We start from the raw sequence: 15,629 nt of genomic DNA, 5'->3' as shown, positions 1-15,629 counted from the left end.
CTTTAACTTAATGATGTCTTTTTAAAGGCTCCATCTCCAAACAGAGGGGTCACGATCTGAGGTACTGGGGGTTAAGGGCTCAGCATAGGACTGTGTGAAGGGATGCACCGCAGCCCCGAACGCTTCCCAAACAGTCTCTTCCAACAGCTCAAGGCCTCATAGTCACTATCAGAAAGCTGAACTCCTAGTGGAGTAGGACAGTCCAAACATGAACTTCTTGCCTAACAGGTTTTTCTTGAGAGAGAGAGAGAGAGAGAAGGAGGCAGCCTTTGAAGGACAACAGGGACCTGGCCAGGCACAGGGAATATTCATGCCATTCGTCCAGTGGCTCCTAGCAGGTGTGGTTCTGCCCACTCACGCCCCGCCCCCCGCAGCACACAGGGACACTTGGTAACGTCTGGAGACATCTCCAGTTGTCACAACCGGGTGGATGGTGCTGCGGGCATCCAGTGGGCGAGGCCAGGACTGCTGTCACACTCTTACGAGGAGCAGGACAGCCCCCACAGCAGAGAATTAGCCAACCCCAACCGTCAGTAGTGCTGAGCTGAGAACCCCTGAGGTCCAACCTGGCCAGGTCTGACTTCACCCTGTGTCACAGCAGATGGCCCGGCGGAGGGGGGCGGAGACCCTGCCGGGCCCTGTCGTATGGGGGACGGCGCGGTCCCCGTCCACACTGCTCCTTCCTCAGGGAGGCCAGCCAGCAGCCTCCCCCTCCTGGCTTTCAGCAAATGCCACAGAGATCTCGCTGTGGTGACAACAGCATCTGGCCACCCTTCCACTTCCCACAGGGAGCCTCTCCTTCCCCAGGACCCCTTCCACCTGCCTCTCCCATAATCCCCTCAAACTGTTTATACAATGAGAGAAGCAACAACGGGATCCCCAATCGAGGTGGTAAAGTAACCGCTGTTTAAAAATCACATCTTGAAAGAAAGAAATCATGTTTTTCACAGGTAACATGGCAAAAAAAAAAAAAAAAAAAGCTCAATCTCTTAACAAAATCAGATTATCCCACCTCCTCCCCCTTACAGCGATATTATATTTTTAGACTAAAAGCAAGATTTTAGCACAGGCGGCCAATTCCTAAAGGTCAGACATGGCTGGGAGGGGGGCGCATCTACAAACCTCATGAACTTTGAGTTCATACTTTTCTTAAAGCCAATTCTCTGCTTTTTTCTTGTAAACGTACTCCAAAAGGAAACTCCCTAGCCCGACTGCAAAAACAAAGCAAGTATCACTTGGCCCAAAGAGAAAGAACCATGAAAATAATTGCTAGCCTTTCAGTCTCTGGCCACGAGCCACCCAAAGTGATCTTTGGCGACGTTTCTCCATCAATCTTTCCAAGTCACACAGATGAAAGAAAACAGACGTTAGCGTTAAGAAATCAGCACTGTTCTAGTTCTGTAGGTGAGAGGCCTCGATAAGAACATGACGAATAGTCTTTTTCTTTGGAAGCTAAACCAAATTCCACTCGCTGTCATCAGTGAAGCTGGAGACAACACACCATGTCCATTCCCAAAGGTGGCCCCAAAATACGGCCAGAGCGAATTCAGAACCGTCATCGTTTGCATCTGGGTAACGATCCTAAAAGAAAGTTCTATCCTGAGGAGTAACCACCCCAAGTCCAACGACAGATGGGTCGGTGCCTCACCTCCCCCTTCCGACTTGTTGCATGGGTGCCTTAGGTCAAGGTCAAACGGCCGTGCTCTTTCCTCAGGACTGGCATGCAGGGCCTCCAGTCGCTGGCCTGTCTCAGGAAAGCACCCCCCCCAACCCCCCCACCCCCACCCCACCCCAGCCCAAAGCATGGCTCCGGTATCCACCCGTACCCTCAGCATCCGTGCCTGGGTACGTGATTCCACATCCCCTGGTGTTACTGCCTGCGGTGGCACCTGACCTGGTCCCGGGCAGGGACTCCGTAACAGGAAGTGGATGGCACTAGGGCAGCTGGGCTGGCTGGCGGAGGACACGGAGGGCGCTTTCCAATGGGCCGCTGCCAAGGCTTGTTCCGACCTTCGCATCCAAGGGGGCCAAGGGCTGTTTACGCAACTCTCCACTCCGCCATGGAGAGGGGAGGGGCGGGGGTCTGCGATGTCACCGATCAGCACAGCCTCGTCCTCATCCTGCCCCCGACACGCCCCCACACGCTGTGTACCTAACACCACCTCCGCCGTGTCAGAAGGACCCTGAACACGTACACGCGCCTACGTACATTCGATCCTCGTTATGTGTGCTTTCTGTATTTGCAAATTCACCTACTGCCTGAAAGTTATAACCTCAAAGTCAATACTCCCAGCATCGCTGTGGTCACTCACGGACAGGTGCGGAGTGGTAGAAACACCTGTATCGCCTCACGCGGCTTCCCCAGCTGAGGTCAAACAAGGCAAAGCCGCTGCCTCCCTGTCTCAGCTCTCCTACTGTAAGCACGTGTCCTGTTCACGGTCTATTTAGTGCTTTCCTTTCTGTACTGGAGCCTTTTGTTCATGACATCACTACGGCCCCCAAGCATAAGGCTGGCCTGCTGTCCAGTCCCCTGACGACAGGAAGCTTGTGAGCTGCAGTGCTGTTGGTCAGGAGTTCAACGTTAATGAATCAACAATGCATGTTAAACAGTGGCTGGAAACCACAATATCCCTTTACCACAAGGTAAACCGTGACCAGAGGCTTGCAGGAGACTGACCCTGTACCTCCCCTAGGAGCAATGATTCGGTACCCGCCAATTCGGGGTTGGCAGAAACCCTGAATGGCTTTCTGAAACACAATCACCGTGAATAACAAGAATCAACTAAGCTATAAACCTAATACCCCCTCCATTATGTCAAAAGAGAAAGGGCACTGGAACCCCGCAAATTAGAAGGGGCAGCTTCAGACCTTCCAGCTGAGTGAATGTATCTATAAGAAGACCTCCTGGGGCACCTGGATGGCTAAGGCGGCTAAGCATCCGACTTCGGCTCAGATCATGATGTCGCATTTCATGGGTTCGAGCCCTGCGTCGGGCTCTGTGCTGACAGCTCGGAGCCTGGAGCCTGCTTCGGATTCCGTGTCTCCCTTCCTCTCTCTCTGCCCCTCCACTGCTCACGCTCTGTCTCCGTCTCTCAAAAATGAATAAACGTTTAAAAAATTAAAAAAAAAACAAACAAGAACTCCCTACATTGGCATTGATTGTTTTCATTCACATAAACAGTGAAAAACCCACGTTACTGACGGATCTGGTCCTGGCACGATGCCGAGGACCGCTGCAAAGACGCACTCGGCCAGCCACAGCCCTGTCATTAGGCTAAGTAATGCGAGGTCTGAGATGGCTTCCAGTGGCGGCCAGTCTCTGGCCTGCGGGCATTTTCCAGCTGGAGTTCTCACTCAAGAAGACCTTCTACCAAGACCCAGAAGGAAGAGGAGGTGATGTCAGCCAGTACAAGAGTCCCCATGAGGCTCTGGGAGAAGAACACTTTCTGACGCTCACCAGCGCTCATGACGCTACTCTGTGCGCACGATGCCTCATCATCCAGGCGCCCTTCCTGGGTCCCCAACTTACAAAACAGGAAGCTGAAGCACAGAGGGGAGAAGACAGTCGCCCGGAATAATACAAGCAATAAAATGGCAAAACTGGTCTGCGTGACCCTGGAATCCAAACTCTTAACTGCAAATCGACAAGGCCAGCAGCCTGTCCGTCTACAGGGGTGCCTGACTGACGCTCAGTCAGTTGAGCGTCCAACTTCTGGCTCAGGTCATGATCTCACGGTTCGTGAGTTCAAGCCCCACATCGGGCTCTGTGCTGTCAGCTCCGATCATGCTTCAGACCCTCTGTCCCCCTCTCTCTGCCCCTCCCCCCGCTCGCATTCTCTTTCTCAAAAACGAATAAACATTGAAAAGGTAAAAAATAAAAAAATATTTAAAGTACAGCCCACAATATTATCTTTATTCTTCTGGCAGTTTTCAAAATGTGATATACATTTCTCTCTAATTTCTCCCCAATTCTCAGCCAGTGGCAAAAAACAAAAAACAAAAACAAAATCATTCAGTGTTACTAGAGGGAAAAATAACTGAGGAAAACCGCATCGAGGGGGCAGAGCTGACCCGACCAACACCTGCAGCCACCTGTCTCGCTGCTCTGGGAAACCCTCCCAAGTTCTCCTAGGCTGGCGGCAAGCCCACCCGACTTCTTGTTAGTTTCTGCCACTCGTTCTTGCCCTGGATTAATTGCTTCACTTTTCTGAGCTTCAGTTTCCGTATCAGAAAAACAAACAAAAAATACCAACATCAGGGGCACCTGGGTGGCTCAGTGGGTTGAGCATCCGACTTCAGATCAGGTCATGATCTTGCGGTTCGTGAGTTCGAGCCCCAAGTCGGGCTCTGTGCTGACAGCTCGGAGCCTAGAGCCTGGAGCCTGCTTCCGATTCTGTGTCTCCCTCTCTCTCCACCCCGCCCCTGCTTGTGCTCTGTCTCTCTCTGTCTCAAAAATAAATAAAACATTAAAAAAAAAAATACCAACATCAAAGGGCCACCGTTCAGCAGGAGCAAGAAAACCTGAGTCCAGACCCAAGACACCGCAGACCCTAAGTCTGGGCTCCTCCTCAGTGGTCAGGGAATGGGCCGCACAACGTGTCCACTTACATCCTGCGTCCTCAAGCAAAACGTAAGCCTGAGCCCCCAAGATGCCTCCCCCACGCCCAGCAGGCAGGTGGCCCCTGTCCCCTCCCCGCCCCCCACAGCCTCCCTGGGACACGAAGCCAGGGCAGGCATGTGTCCCCCAGGCTTATGGGGTGCACCTGTCTGCACTGGTCACTGCTTGCTGCTGTAAGTGGTCACCACAAATTCATGATCGTGCACTTCAGGCGTCCATAGCAGGTCCCACGGGCCTCCAATCAAGACGTCGGCAGGGCCAGGTTCCCCCTGGAGGCTGTTTCTCTGGATATTTTCGGTTTCTGGATGCCCCCTGCATGCCGCTTTCTCCCCCTCCAAGCCAGCAGTGGCGCCCCTTGCCATCTCTCAGATTCAGTCTCCTCTCTTTCAAGGACTCTTGTGATGATGACACCGGGGCCACCTGGCTAATCCAGGACAGTCTCCCCATCTCGAAATCATTAACTGAATCCCAATGGCAAAGCTCCTTTTGCCATGAAAGGTCACACACTCACAGGTCCCGGGGGGCCACTATTCTGCCCACCACACCCTACATGCCATAACCTCTGAACAATCCAGATTTCCTATGTTTTTATTCTTTTCCATTAAATGCTTGACTTCTTGCATTAATAGCACATCAGGGTTTTCCCATAAATCATCCACCAAAAAAACTCTTCACACGATCATGCGCCTTGTGTGTAAAGATGAGAACTACCTCGCCTCCCAAGCCCGAGCACCTCCTAAGCTGCCGCCCTTCAGTGGAGGGAACGACACCAAGTCAGAGGGGCCCCAGGAGGCCTTCTCTTTGCCTGCGGCTCCCTTCTGCTACTCACACCCCAAACCCCCCACCCTCGCGCTCAAATCACGTGAAGACTTGGTGCCACCAAGTGAAGATCTCTGAGCCACGAAGATCAGAAGAATGAGTAGGCGGCCATCTGGGAATGTCCAATAGACCTCTCCCTGCCTGGACCTTCTAGAAAAGGCATCCTCTCCTCGCCCCCAGGACAGCATAAATTGGAGATCAGCTTCAGGCATTCCCTTCTCTCAGAAAGGATTCACTGGGCACCTACTCTGTGCCAGGCTCTGGGTGATGGTGATTAAGTTGTCCCCAACTGGGGCCCAGGGGGTTCCCAGCTGAACGATCACATGAGCACGTCACACGGCAACTGTAAGAGAAAGAAAAGGAGCCAGTGCTCAGACGCTCCAAGTGGGATCTGATCTCTAGTCAGGAACATCAGGGAAGGCTCCCCTGAGGACGTCCAGTAACACGTAATGGAAGACTGAGCTTTGACTAGATGAAGAGAGGAGGGGACATTCCAGGCAGAGAACAGGAGGTGCAAAGGTCCTATGTCAAGAGGGAGCCTAGGAGGAGATACTGAGCTCAACCCAACTTCTAAGGGCAAGGAGGTCCAAGACCAAATCTTGAGCAACTGCAACGTTTAATGGTCAAAGATGGGCAGGAGAACTCGACTCTCACAGAGGATATAGGAAACACCGACAACCTGTGTCTCAGGGTACCATAGCCAAACTATGGAGAAGGGCCAACTGTCCACCAACTGATGAATGGATAAAGAAGATGTGGTGTATATATATCCGTATATACAATGGAATATTAGCCACCAAAAAGAATGAAATCTTGCCATTTGCAATGACGTGGATGGAGCTAGAGTGTATTATGCTAAGCAAATTAAGTCAGTCGGATAAAGACAAGTACCGTATGTATGATTTCACTCCTGTGGAATTTAAGAAACAAAACAGATGAGCACACGGGAAGGAAAAAAAAGAGAGGGAAACAAAGCATAAGAGACTCTTCTTTTTTAAGTAGGCCCCATTCCTAGCACAGAGCCCAACATGGGGCTTGAACTCATGACCCTGAGATCAAGACCTGAGCTGAGGGTCAGATGCTTAACTGACTGAGCCACCCAAGAGACTCTCAAAGACAGAGAACAAACCGAGGTTGGTGGAGGGAGGTGGGTGGGGATAGGCCAGATGGGTGATGGGTCTTAAGGAGGGCACTTGTGATGAGCACTCGGTATTGTACGTAAGTGATCACTGAATTCTACTCTACTCCTGAAAGCAATATTGCACTGTATGCTAACTAGAATTTAAATAAAAAATTTGAAAAGAAAAAAAAAAAACTATACCAAATTCTAAAACAGAATTGCTTTGGGAAAAAGTTGGCAGTTTTTGAATACAGTTTTAAAATACAGTTTTAAAAATACAAGTAAGTAAATAAATAGGGGTGCCTGGGTAGCTCAGTCGGTTAAGCGTCTGACTCTTGATTTTAGCCCAGGTCATGATCTCACAGTTCATGGCATCGATCCCCACGTAAGGCTAACAGTTTGGAGCCTGCTTGGGATTCATTCATATTCTCTCTCTCTCTCTCTCTCTCTCCCACCCACCCACCCCCCCACTCTCTATCTCTCTCACTCTCTCAAATAAATAAACTTAAAAAACAAGAATCAATCAACCAATCAATCTCAGGATAGACCGGGGGAATGAAAGCATAGGTCCACACAGACACGTTTATATTCACCGCAGTATTGTTTATAATATGCAAAAACTGGAAAGAACTCAAATGTCCATCTCGGTAAATAAACAAAAAGTGGCATATCCAGACAAACGAATTTGACTAAGCAATAAAAAAGGAACTTCAAAACTGTTGTGCTGAAAGAAACCAATCACAAAGACAACATACTGCATGATTCCATTTATATGAAATTTCCAAAAAATGCAAGCCTACGGAAACAGAAAGATCAGTGGGACTGAGTGTAAATGGGCATGAGGGACTTTGGGGTGATGGAAATGTTTGAAAACTGGACTGTGGTGATGGCTGCACAAACTCTGCAACTTTAAGAAAAAAATCGATGAACCGTACATTTCCTATATAAATATTTTATGCTATGTAAACTATGCCTCAAAGTTGTTTTTAAAAAAAATGTGGTAGAATATGAACCCAGTCAGCTCTTTCTAAACCCAGTTCACATCTAAAACTTCCTAGTCCAAACACATCAAAAATCAAAGCATTCTCCTCCAGTCTGGTCACAAAACCTGAAGGCAAAGTCTTAGTTTAGCCACAGCACCTGCTCCCTGCCCTACATAGCACAACAGAGCCTTTACATACCTGGATGGACGTTTATGCAGAATCATTTCCCCAGATTTGATCAGAATAGAGCCATGAAATCCGTAATATTTGTTAAAAGTTTAATGTTTATTTATATTTGAGAGAGACAGAGAGACAGAGCATGAGTGGGGGAGGGGCAGAGAAAAGGGAGACACAGAATCCGAAGCAGGCTCCAGGCTCCGAGCTGTCAGCACAGAGCCCGACGTGGGCCTTGAACTCACAGACTGCAAGATCATGACCTGAGCCGAAGTCGGATGCTCAACCAACTGAGCCACTCAGGTGCCCTCAGTATTTTTAAATGTCCCCCCATCAAAGGAGCATTCTCAAGAGCCCCCGGTAGCAAACCTCCTACAAAGACCTGTTTATCACCATCAGCCCCAGCAAATACTAGGGTGTACTAAGTGCTTACTGTTCTAAACTTTACACGGATTAAATCTCTAAAACAACCCTCTGAGGTCTCCATAATCCTTGTCACTCCCACTTTACAGATGAAAACACTGAGACCCAGAGAGGTAAGATAATTTTCCCAAAGTTGAACGTGAGTTGTGATGTTGCCTGAGCTTTGAACCAAGCTCTTCCCCTCTGGGACCCACGCTCCTACCAACCAACCTCTGGTGTTTCACCAAGAAGGGAACGTTCAGCTGGCAGCAAAGCGCGTGAAGTCAGACTATGGCTTCCAGCAATGTGCCGCACAGGCCGCGTTTCCTAACCACGGCAAGGGTTTTCTCAGAATCAGGATGCGGTAACTTTCTTGAGAGAAAACAGCACTGGGGCCACAAGATTCCCTCAGCAAATAAAGTGCATGTCTTGGAAACATACCGAGTAACCCCAGCATTACTTAAACTGTCTCCTGGGGCTCATGGCATCTATGTTTTGGGGTTTTGTTATCTTTTTTAAGTTTTTTTTTGGGGGGGTGGGGGGTAGAGAAAAGGAGAGACAGAATCCCAAGCAGGCTCCTTGCCATCCACACAGAGCCTGGTGCAGGGCTTGAACTCCTGAATCCTGAGATGTTGACCTGAGCAGAAATCAAGAGTCTGACACTCAGCTGACTGTGCCCCTTGGTGCCCGTTTTGGGGTTTAACCATAAAATCACCAACCATTTGGGGCGCCCGGCTGGCTCAGTCGGTTGAGCGTCCGACTTCGGCTCAGGTCACGATTTCATGGTTCGTGGGTTCAAGGCCTGCATCGGGCTCTGTGCTGACAGCTCAGAGCCTGGAGCCTGCTTCACATTCTGTGTCTCCCTCTCTCTGCCCCTCCCCCACTCACACACTCGCACTATCAATAAATAGAATTTAAAAAAATTTTTTTTAACGTTTATTTATTTTTGAGACAGAGACAGAGCATGAACGGGGGAGGGGCAGAGAGAGAGGGAGACACAGAATCGGAAGCAGGCTCCAGGCTCTGAGCCATCAGCCCAGAGCCCGACACGGGGCTCGAACTCACGGACCGCAAGATCGTGACCTGAGCTGAAGTCGGACGCTTAACCGACTGAGCCACCCAGGCGCCCCTAAAAAATTTTTTTTAATAAATAGGGGCACCTGGGTGGCTCAGTCGGCTGAGCGATGGACTCTTAATTTCGGCTGGGGTCGCAATCTCACAGTTCGTGAGTTTGAGCCCCGCATGGGACCCTGCTTGGAATTCTCTCTCTCTCTCTCTCTCTCTCTCTGCCCCTCCCCTGCTTGCTCTCCCTTTCTCTGTCTCTCAAAATAAACATTAAAAAAAAAAAAAGTTAAAAAAAATAAAACAGGACTATTTATGTCAAGTACCCAAGCAGAGAGCCTGACCGTTCACATACAATTCCTGACTTCTGATGTTCCACTTCAGATTTTTCACTGTTACAATGGTACAAAATCAATATGCATTTGATATGAACTGTAGTTTGAATTGTAATCTCTTCCGGGAGGTGCAATCCTCTGCTGTGATGCTGGCCAGCAACGAGCCCCAGCCGGCCAGGAAATCAGGAGGGTAAATACTGATACACTGACAACCATCCCACACCCATAACAGCCACTCCGTCTTTCACTTTCAGTCCAGTAGTCAGTACATTACATAAGATAATCAACACTTTATTATCAAATAGGCTATTTATGCTACATGATTTTGCCCAACTGTAGGCTAATGGAAATGTTCTGGGTATGTTTAAGGCAGGCTAAGCGATGCTACGATGTTGAGTAGGTTAGGTGTAGTTAAATGCATTTTCACCTTACAATAGGTTTATCGGGATGTAATCCCTTGGAAGGTAAAGAAACATCTATATTAGTTTCTTCTTTCTTTAACTCCTCGCCCCCATTATATTTCAGGGAGACTCTCCATCACTTTGCTTCCAAAAGTGTTTCCAAAACCCCAGCTTCCCACCTTGAGTAGCTACTCCTAAAACTGCAAATTAAACACAGGAACATATATATGCACAATTGCCTGGCTCTCCTGATACATGCTTTGAATATGAATCTGTGTCACTGTTTAGGAAATAAATTAGTTCCAAAGTGGCAAATTCTAAAAGGGGGTGTGATCTTCCATTCAAATACCAAACAGAAAAATTTTTAACTGTCTGCACCGCTCCCCCCACGTTAACAGTGCATATTTCTATCATGGTTAATTATCACTTTTAAAGAATTATCTACATTTTCCTCTCATGCACTGCATCAGGAGTTCTCAACTATGACAGCATGTTAAAATCATCTGGGAGCTTAAAAAAAAAAAAAAAAAAATAGAATAGATACCCCGGTCCCACTCCAGATTATTTCAAAGGTCTAAAACAGGGCAGGGGCAGTGGTTTGCTAAGCTCCCTGAGCGACTGCACACAGCCAGGGTCAGGAGGCCTGCACGGGTCAGACATGGCTTGTTTAATTTAATTCATCTTTGTATCCCAGTCGCCTGGCACCGCCCCTGCACACTGTAATCATCTCATAATTGCTTTAAACGCGAATATCTAGAGGACTCGAGTCCACTGAATACACAAATTCATGATTTACTGAGGCTGGACACTGCACGCATACGCTATCCAGGCACAGAGCTCAAGGATCATTCTTGCGCCCTGAGTAGTCAGGAGTATAACGAGGGAGAACAGCGAAGGAAGGGAGGGAGCACTGTCTGGGAGCCCAATGATCCTGACTTCAATCTCCATTTTGCAGCATCTTCCCGGCAGTCCTTAACCTCACTGCGCTCGGGTCCTCCTGTCTTACATCAACCGGGCCTCCGGAACATTCAAGGAAGACAGGGACAAAGACCGCACAAAATGGCAGCTAGCATCATGACTTTTTTTTTTTTTTTTTTTTTTTTTTTAATTCCATGGACACCTGATGGAAGCAAGCAACCCTAAGGGTTCCCCCTCTCCACCTCCGGCACGAAGCAACCGACTCCGCAGTAAGCCGCCGCCACAAGGAAATGCCCAGAGCCGACAGGATGTTAGGGGGCAGGGCGGGTCCAAGGCCGCAGCCCCGCCCAGCTGCCGGGCTCAGCCTTCAGGGGACGTCAGCCTCACCTGGGCAGCCTGGGAAAAAGCACCTTTCCAGCTCCCACCCACCCCCGCCCCCAAACTCCGATCGGAGGGCCTGGGAGGGGCCAGAGAATGTGCAATTTAACCAGCCCCCCCCCCCAACCCTTACCCCCAGGTAACTGTCGCGGGCGATGCCACAGAGTCCCTTACAACCTCAGCAAGACAGGACGGCTGGGCGGAAACCGGCAACCCGTCCGCTCGCTCTCCGGGAGGGAAACCCACGCCTAGGCGGCCATGGGGTCGGCCGGGGCGGGAAAGGCCACAGCAGGTGGAACCCCCACCCGGGCCAGGGGACGCCTTCCCTCAAACTGTGGGGAGCCGGAGGTTCTCCGGTCGGCCAGGAGGAGCCCCGCCCGGCCTCCTGCGGCTGCCGGTTTCTGACACCCCCCCCCCCCCCCCACCCCGGGGCCGGGAGGGGAAAAGGCGGCCGACCAGGGGCCGGGACCCCGAGGCGCTGACGCGGCACCCCCGCGGCGCGGGTCTGCGGCGGAGGCCGCGTCTCCCCCGCCCCAGTAAGCCCAGCACATCCGGGCTCCCGAGGGCTGTTCCAGGCGCGGAGCAGGGTTTGCTGGGGACCGAGGCGTAATCACAACAAGGATAATCAGGAAACAATAAAACGGTGGAAAGCCATGGCTGGTCCCAGTTCCGCGCGCGGGGCACGGCGCTGGGGCGGGCCGGGCTTCCCGGGGCTTCTAAGGAGAGCCGGGCCGGGGCGGAGGCAGCCGCGCGCTCGGGCCCCAGGGGGACGCGGTCGCGCAGGGGGGCCCGGGCCGGAGCTGCAGCCGCGACGACCCGCCCGCCTCCCCCGCCGGCCGCGAGCTCATGGCGCCGGGCGCGGCCAAGCTGTCAGGCCCGGCCAGGCCGCCCCGGCCCGCGCGGACAAAGGCGGCCGGCGTCCCCGGGCCCCGCTCACCCGGCGCGGGGCCTGCTGTCCATCCGCTTCTTCTGGCGCACCGGCTGCAGCGGGATGTTGTCCGTCATGTCGCCCGCGCCGCCCGCCTTGGCCGCCGCGCCCCCCGCGCCGCCTGGGCCGCCGCCCGGTCCGGCCTCCGCGCCGCCGCCCGCCGGCGCCGCGCCGCCCCGGGGGAGGAGGCGGCGGCAGCGGGCGGGCCGGGCCCGCAGCGAGGGGGCGAGCTCGCGAGCGCCGGGCCACGCGCGGAGCCGCCCGCGCGGCCCGACCGACGGACACGGGCGCACCATGGGCCCGAGCTCCGCGCTGCGCCCGCTCGCCCCGCGCCTGCCACGGGGGGCGGCCGGTCGTGTCCGCGCCGCCGCCGCCGCAGTGTCCCCGCCCCCCGCCCGCGCCGCGCGCCCCCCACGCGCGCCCACCCGGCCACGCGCCCCCCGCCCACGCCCCGCCGTGCGCGCGCGCGCCCGTCGTCCCCCCGCCCCCCTCCCCCCAGCAGCCAGCCGCGCCTCACCCGCAAACGCGCACCCCCGGCCGCGCTCCCCCCACCCCACCGCAGGCGCTTCCTCGCGTGCTCACGCCGGCACTGGCGTGCACTTGCACACACGAGCCCCGCACACACACGCTCACTCTCACCCGCTCGCTCCCCGGCAACATCCCCATTCCCAACCGCGCGAATGCACACCCCCCGCCTCACTGCCTGACATTCACCATCACATGGGCACGCCTTGCACACACACCCTGCCACCTCGCTCCCCAACATCTGACATTCGCAATCGCACACCTGCACATCCTACCACACTCAACGCCCGTTAGTCCCCCTCGTCGGCCAACCCTGAATCTTAGGCCTCACACGTTTGTGCCCCAGAGTCACAATTGCATAGGGACATACACCCCCACCTCACTCCACTTCCAGACTCCCTCACCCACCATCCCTTACCACCACCCGCCCCCCTGGATCCCTGGGATTCACAATCACACACACGTGCACACACTCATCCTCACATTCCCTCAGCTACCTCTGGGGCTTACACTTGCCCTCAGTCGCTCCAACACATTCAAGCGTGCTGAGAATCACACACACACACACACACACACACCACACACGAATCCTCCCACCCAGACCTACAGCCACACTTACTTGCTTATACCCTCTCCCACAGTGTCCAGGATCCATTAACTTTCAAGGACCTGTTAAATTTTGGGAACAGAAAGAAAACGAGTAGCGGTGATGGGAGGAAGGACAGGAGGGAAGGCTGGGGTAAGTTAAGAATCTGTAGGTAATGCCACGTATGGGTGGCTCGGTTGGTTAAGCGTCCGACTTCGGCTCAGGTCACGATCTCGCGGTCCGTGAGTTCGAGCCCCGCGTCGGGCTCTGGGCTGACCGCTCGGAGCCTGGAGCCTGCTTCGGATTCTGTGTCTCCCTCTCTTTCTCTGCCCCTCCCCTGCTCGCATTCTTGTCTCCCTCTCTCTCTCAAAAATACATGAACAAAAATTTTTTTAATCCGTATGTGATTGAAGAGCCTCAAAACGTAAAACCCTATAAACTAACCTGCTGCAGCCAAAGCAAAGTTTAGTGACACCTAATCTATTTCACGCAGAGTACGGGTGCCTTTTCATATGTCTGCTGTAAATATGTGTTTCTGGGACCCTGGATGAGGAAGGGCGGATCCCCAGCTAAGAAGTGTGACTTACCTCAGGCCACATGAAGCTCCTCATGAAAAGAAACATGCCTTTAGAATTGCCGCATCGCACCTTTCTCGGGGAAAATAGCACAGTTTGGCAAACAGACCTGGTCTGCCTTGCTTCCTGCTTTCTCCTGCATCCACAACAGTGCTGGGCACGTGACACAGAGCACGATCAACAGTCAGCAAATGCTTGGGGTTTTTTGGGTTTTTGAGCTTATTTGTTTATTTTGAGAGAGAGAGAGAGAGACAGGGCACACACACACAAATGTGCAAGTGTGGGAGGGGCAGAGAGAGAGAGAGGGAAAGAATCCCAAACGTGCCCTGTGCTGTCCCAACTTGGGGTTCCATCTCAGGAACAGCGAGATCACGACCTGAGCCGAAATCAAGCCAGGTGCTTCACCAAGCCACCCAGGCGCCCCATCAACGAATGCTTGTTGAGTGGAGGAAATGGAAGAACCAGTTGTCCCGATCATGGCGTCAAAGTAGGCCCCACCCTCTCCCGCTTGCTCCCCGGGAAGGGAAGTCTGCCTCAAACCCCACCCAGTTCACACCCAGACCCTCTTCTCCACTCCACTACCACACAGACTAAGAGAAAAGGCCAGGGATTGTGACCACCCGTAGTCCGGTGTCCCCCCCCACACAGCTGGGGGTCAATACACGTGAGCTTTGGTTTTTATCCTGTGCCTAAAACATGCACGGAGTTTCATATTTAATCCTCCCACGGTTCTGCCAGCTAGGCCTGAATCAAACCCATTTTGCAGGTGAGGAAACTGAAGCTCAGAGTGGCCTGCACAGAGCAACACGGTTAGGGAAGGAACGAGGCTGGGTTCCAGGGCCTTGCTTTTTCATGCTCTGGCAGGCCGGACAAAGGGCCTCCTGTGATCAGCTGAATCACAGTTATGACCCTTCCAGTTAGTAGGTATTTACCCCGATTCTGCACATCCTCCAAGCTTCCTCTGGTTCTTGTGGATCCTGTGCGTGGCCGCCATCACCGGACCGTGCCCTCATTTTCTAAAATCTCGAGTAACATACAAGTGACTGTGTCGTCAGAGATCCTGTATAACTTTCACCACCTCCCCACTGCAGAGGCTGAGGCAACTTACAAACTGCCAGACCTCAGTTTCCTCCTGCAAAACGGGGATAGTACCAGCCTCATAGGATTGTTGGAAGGATTAAATGAGTTCGTTGTGAATACAAGACAGTCGGAAGAGTGGCTACCCAGAGGAAGCGCTCTGTAAGGCTTGTTACAGAGTTGGAAAAGCTCAGTGCGTCGCGGGAGCATAAAGCACAGAGCACAATGCGTGCACGTGGTTAACACTCCTAGAAGGTCAGCCATTCCAATCCTTCCACCCCCTACTGCTAGGGATATTTTTATTTTCCCCTAATTAAAGAGTGAGCAAAATGGGATCATCCAGTGGTTGTCTCTGGACAAAAAAGATCCTAGGTAGATATTTAAAATATAGTGTAGGGGCGCCTGTATGGCTCAGTCGGTTAAACCTCCAGCTCTTGATTTTGGCTCAGGCCATGATCTCGTGGTTCGTGAGTTCGAGCCCCTGCGTTGGGCTCTGCACTGACAGTGTGGCACCTGCCACGACTTCTCCATCTCCCTCTCTCTTTCTTTTCCTCCCCAGCTTGTGCTCTCTCCTTCTCTCCAAAAAAAAAATAATAATAATAATCTTTAAAAAATAAAATATTGGAAACCAATTTGACAATAAATTTCATATATTGAAAAAAAATAAAAAAATAAAACAAAAAAATTAAAAAATAAAATAAAATATAAAATATAACTTAATTTATACA

At 52.1% G+C, this 15,629-nt stretch overlaps 1 protein-coding gene across 2 annotated transcripts in view; it reads right to left on the bottom strand.

Moving 5' to 3' along the window:
* ATP9A (ATPase phospholipid transporting 9A (putative)) overlaps positions 1-12,238 on the bottom strand; it is a 129,274-nt gene extending 117,036 nt beyond the window's left edge. The window contains exon 1 of one of the 2 annotated variants that reach the window (XM_042930649.1): positions 12,148-12,238. In XM_042930649.1, coding sequence (XP_042786583.1) covers positions 12,148-12,215 — 68 coding nt within the window. In that variant the 5' untranslated portion in view covers positions 12,216-12,238. The remainder of the gene's footprint in view (positions 1-12,147) is intronic. The other variant, XM_042930651.1, reaches the window with a different exon arrangement.
* Between the last annotated feature and the right edge of the window lie 3,391 nt (positions 12,239-15,629).

This window comes from Panthera leo, chromosome A3 (assembly GCF_018350215.1).
Source record: "Panthera leo isolate Ple1 chromosome A3, P.leo_Ple1_pat1.1, whole genome shotgun sequence".
Lineage (NCBI taxonomy): Eukaryota > Metazoa > Chordata > Mammalia > Carnivora > Felidae > Panthera > Panthera leo.
The sequence above is the reverse complement of the archived record's forward strand: the minus strand, read 5'-3'. Positions and strand labels throughout refer to the sequence as shown.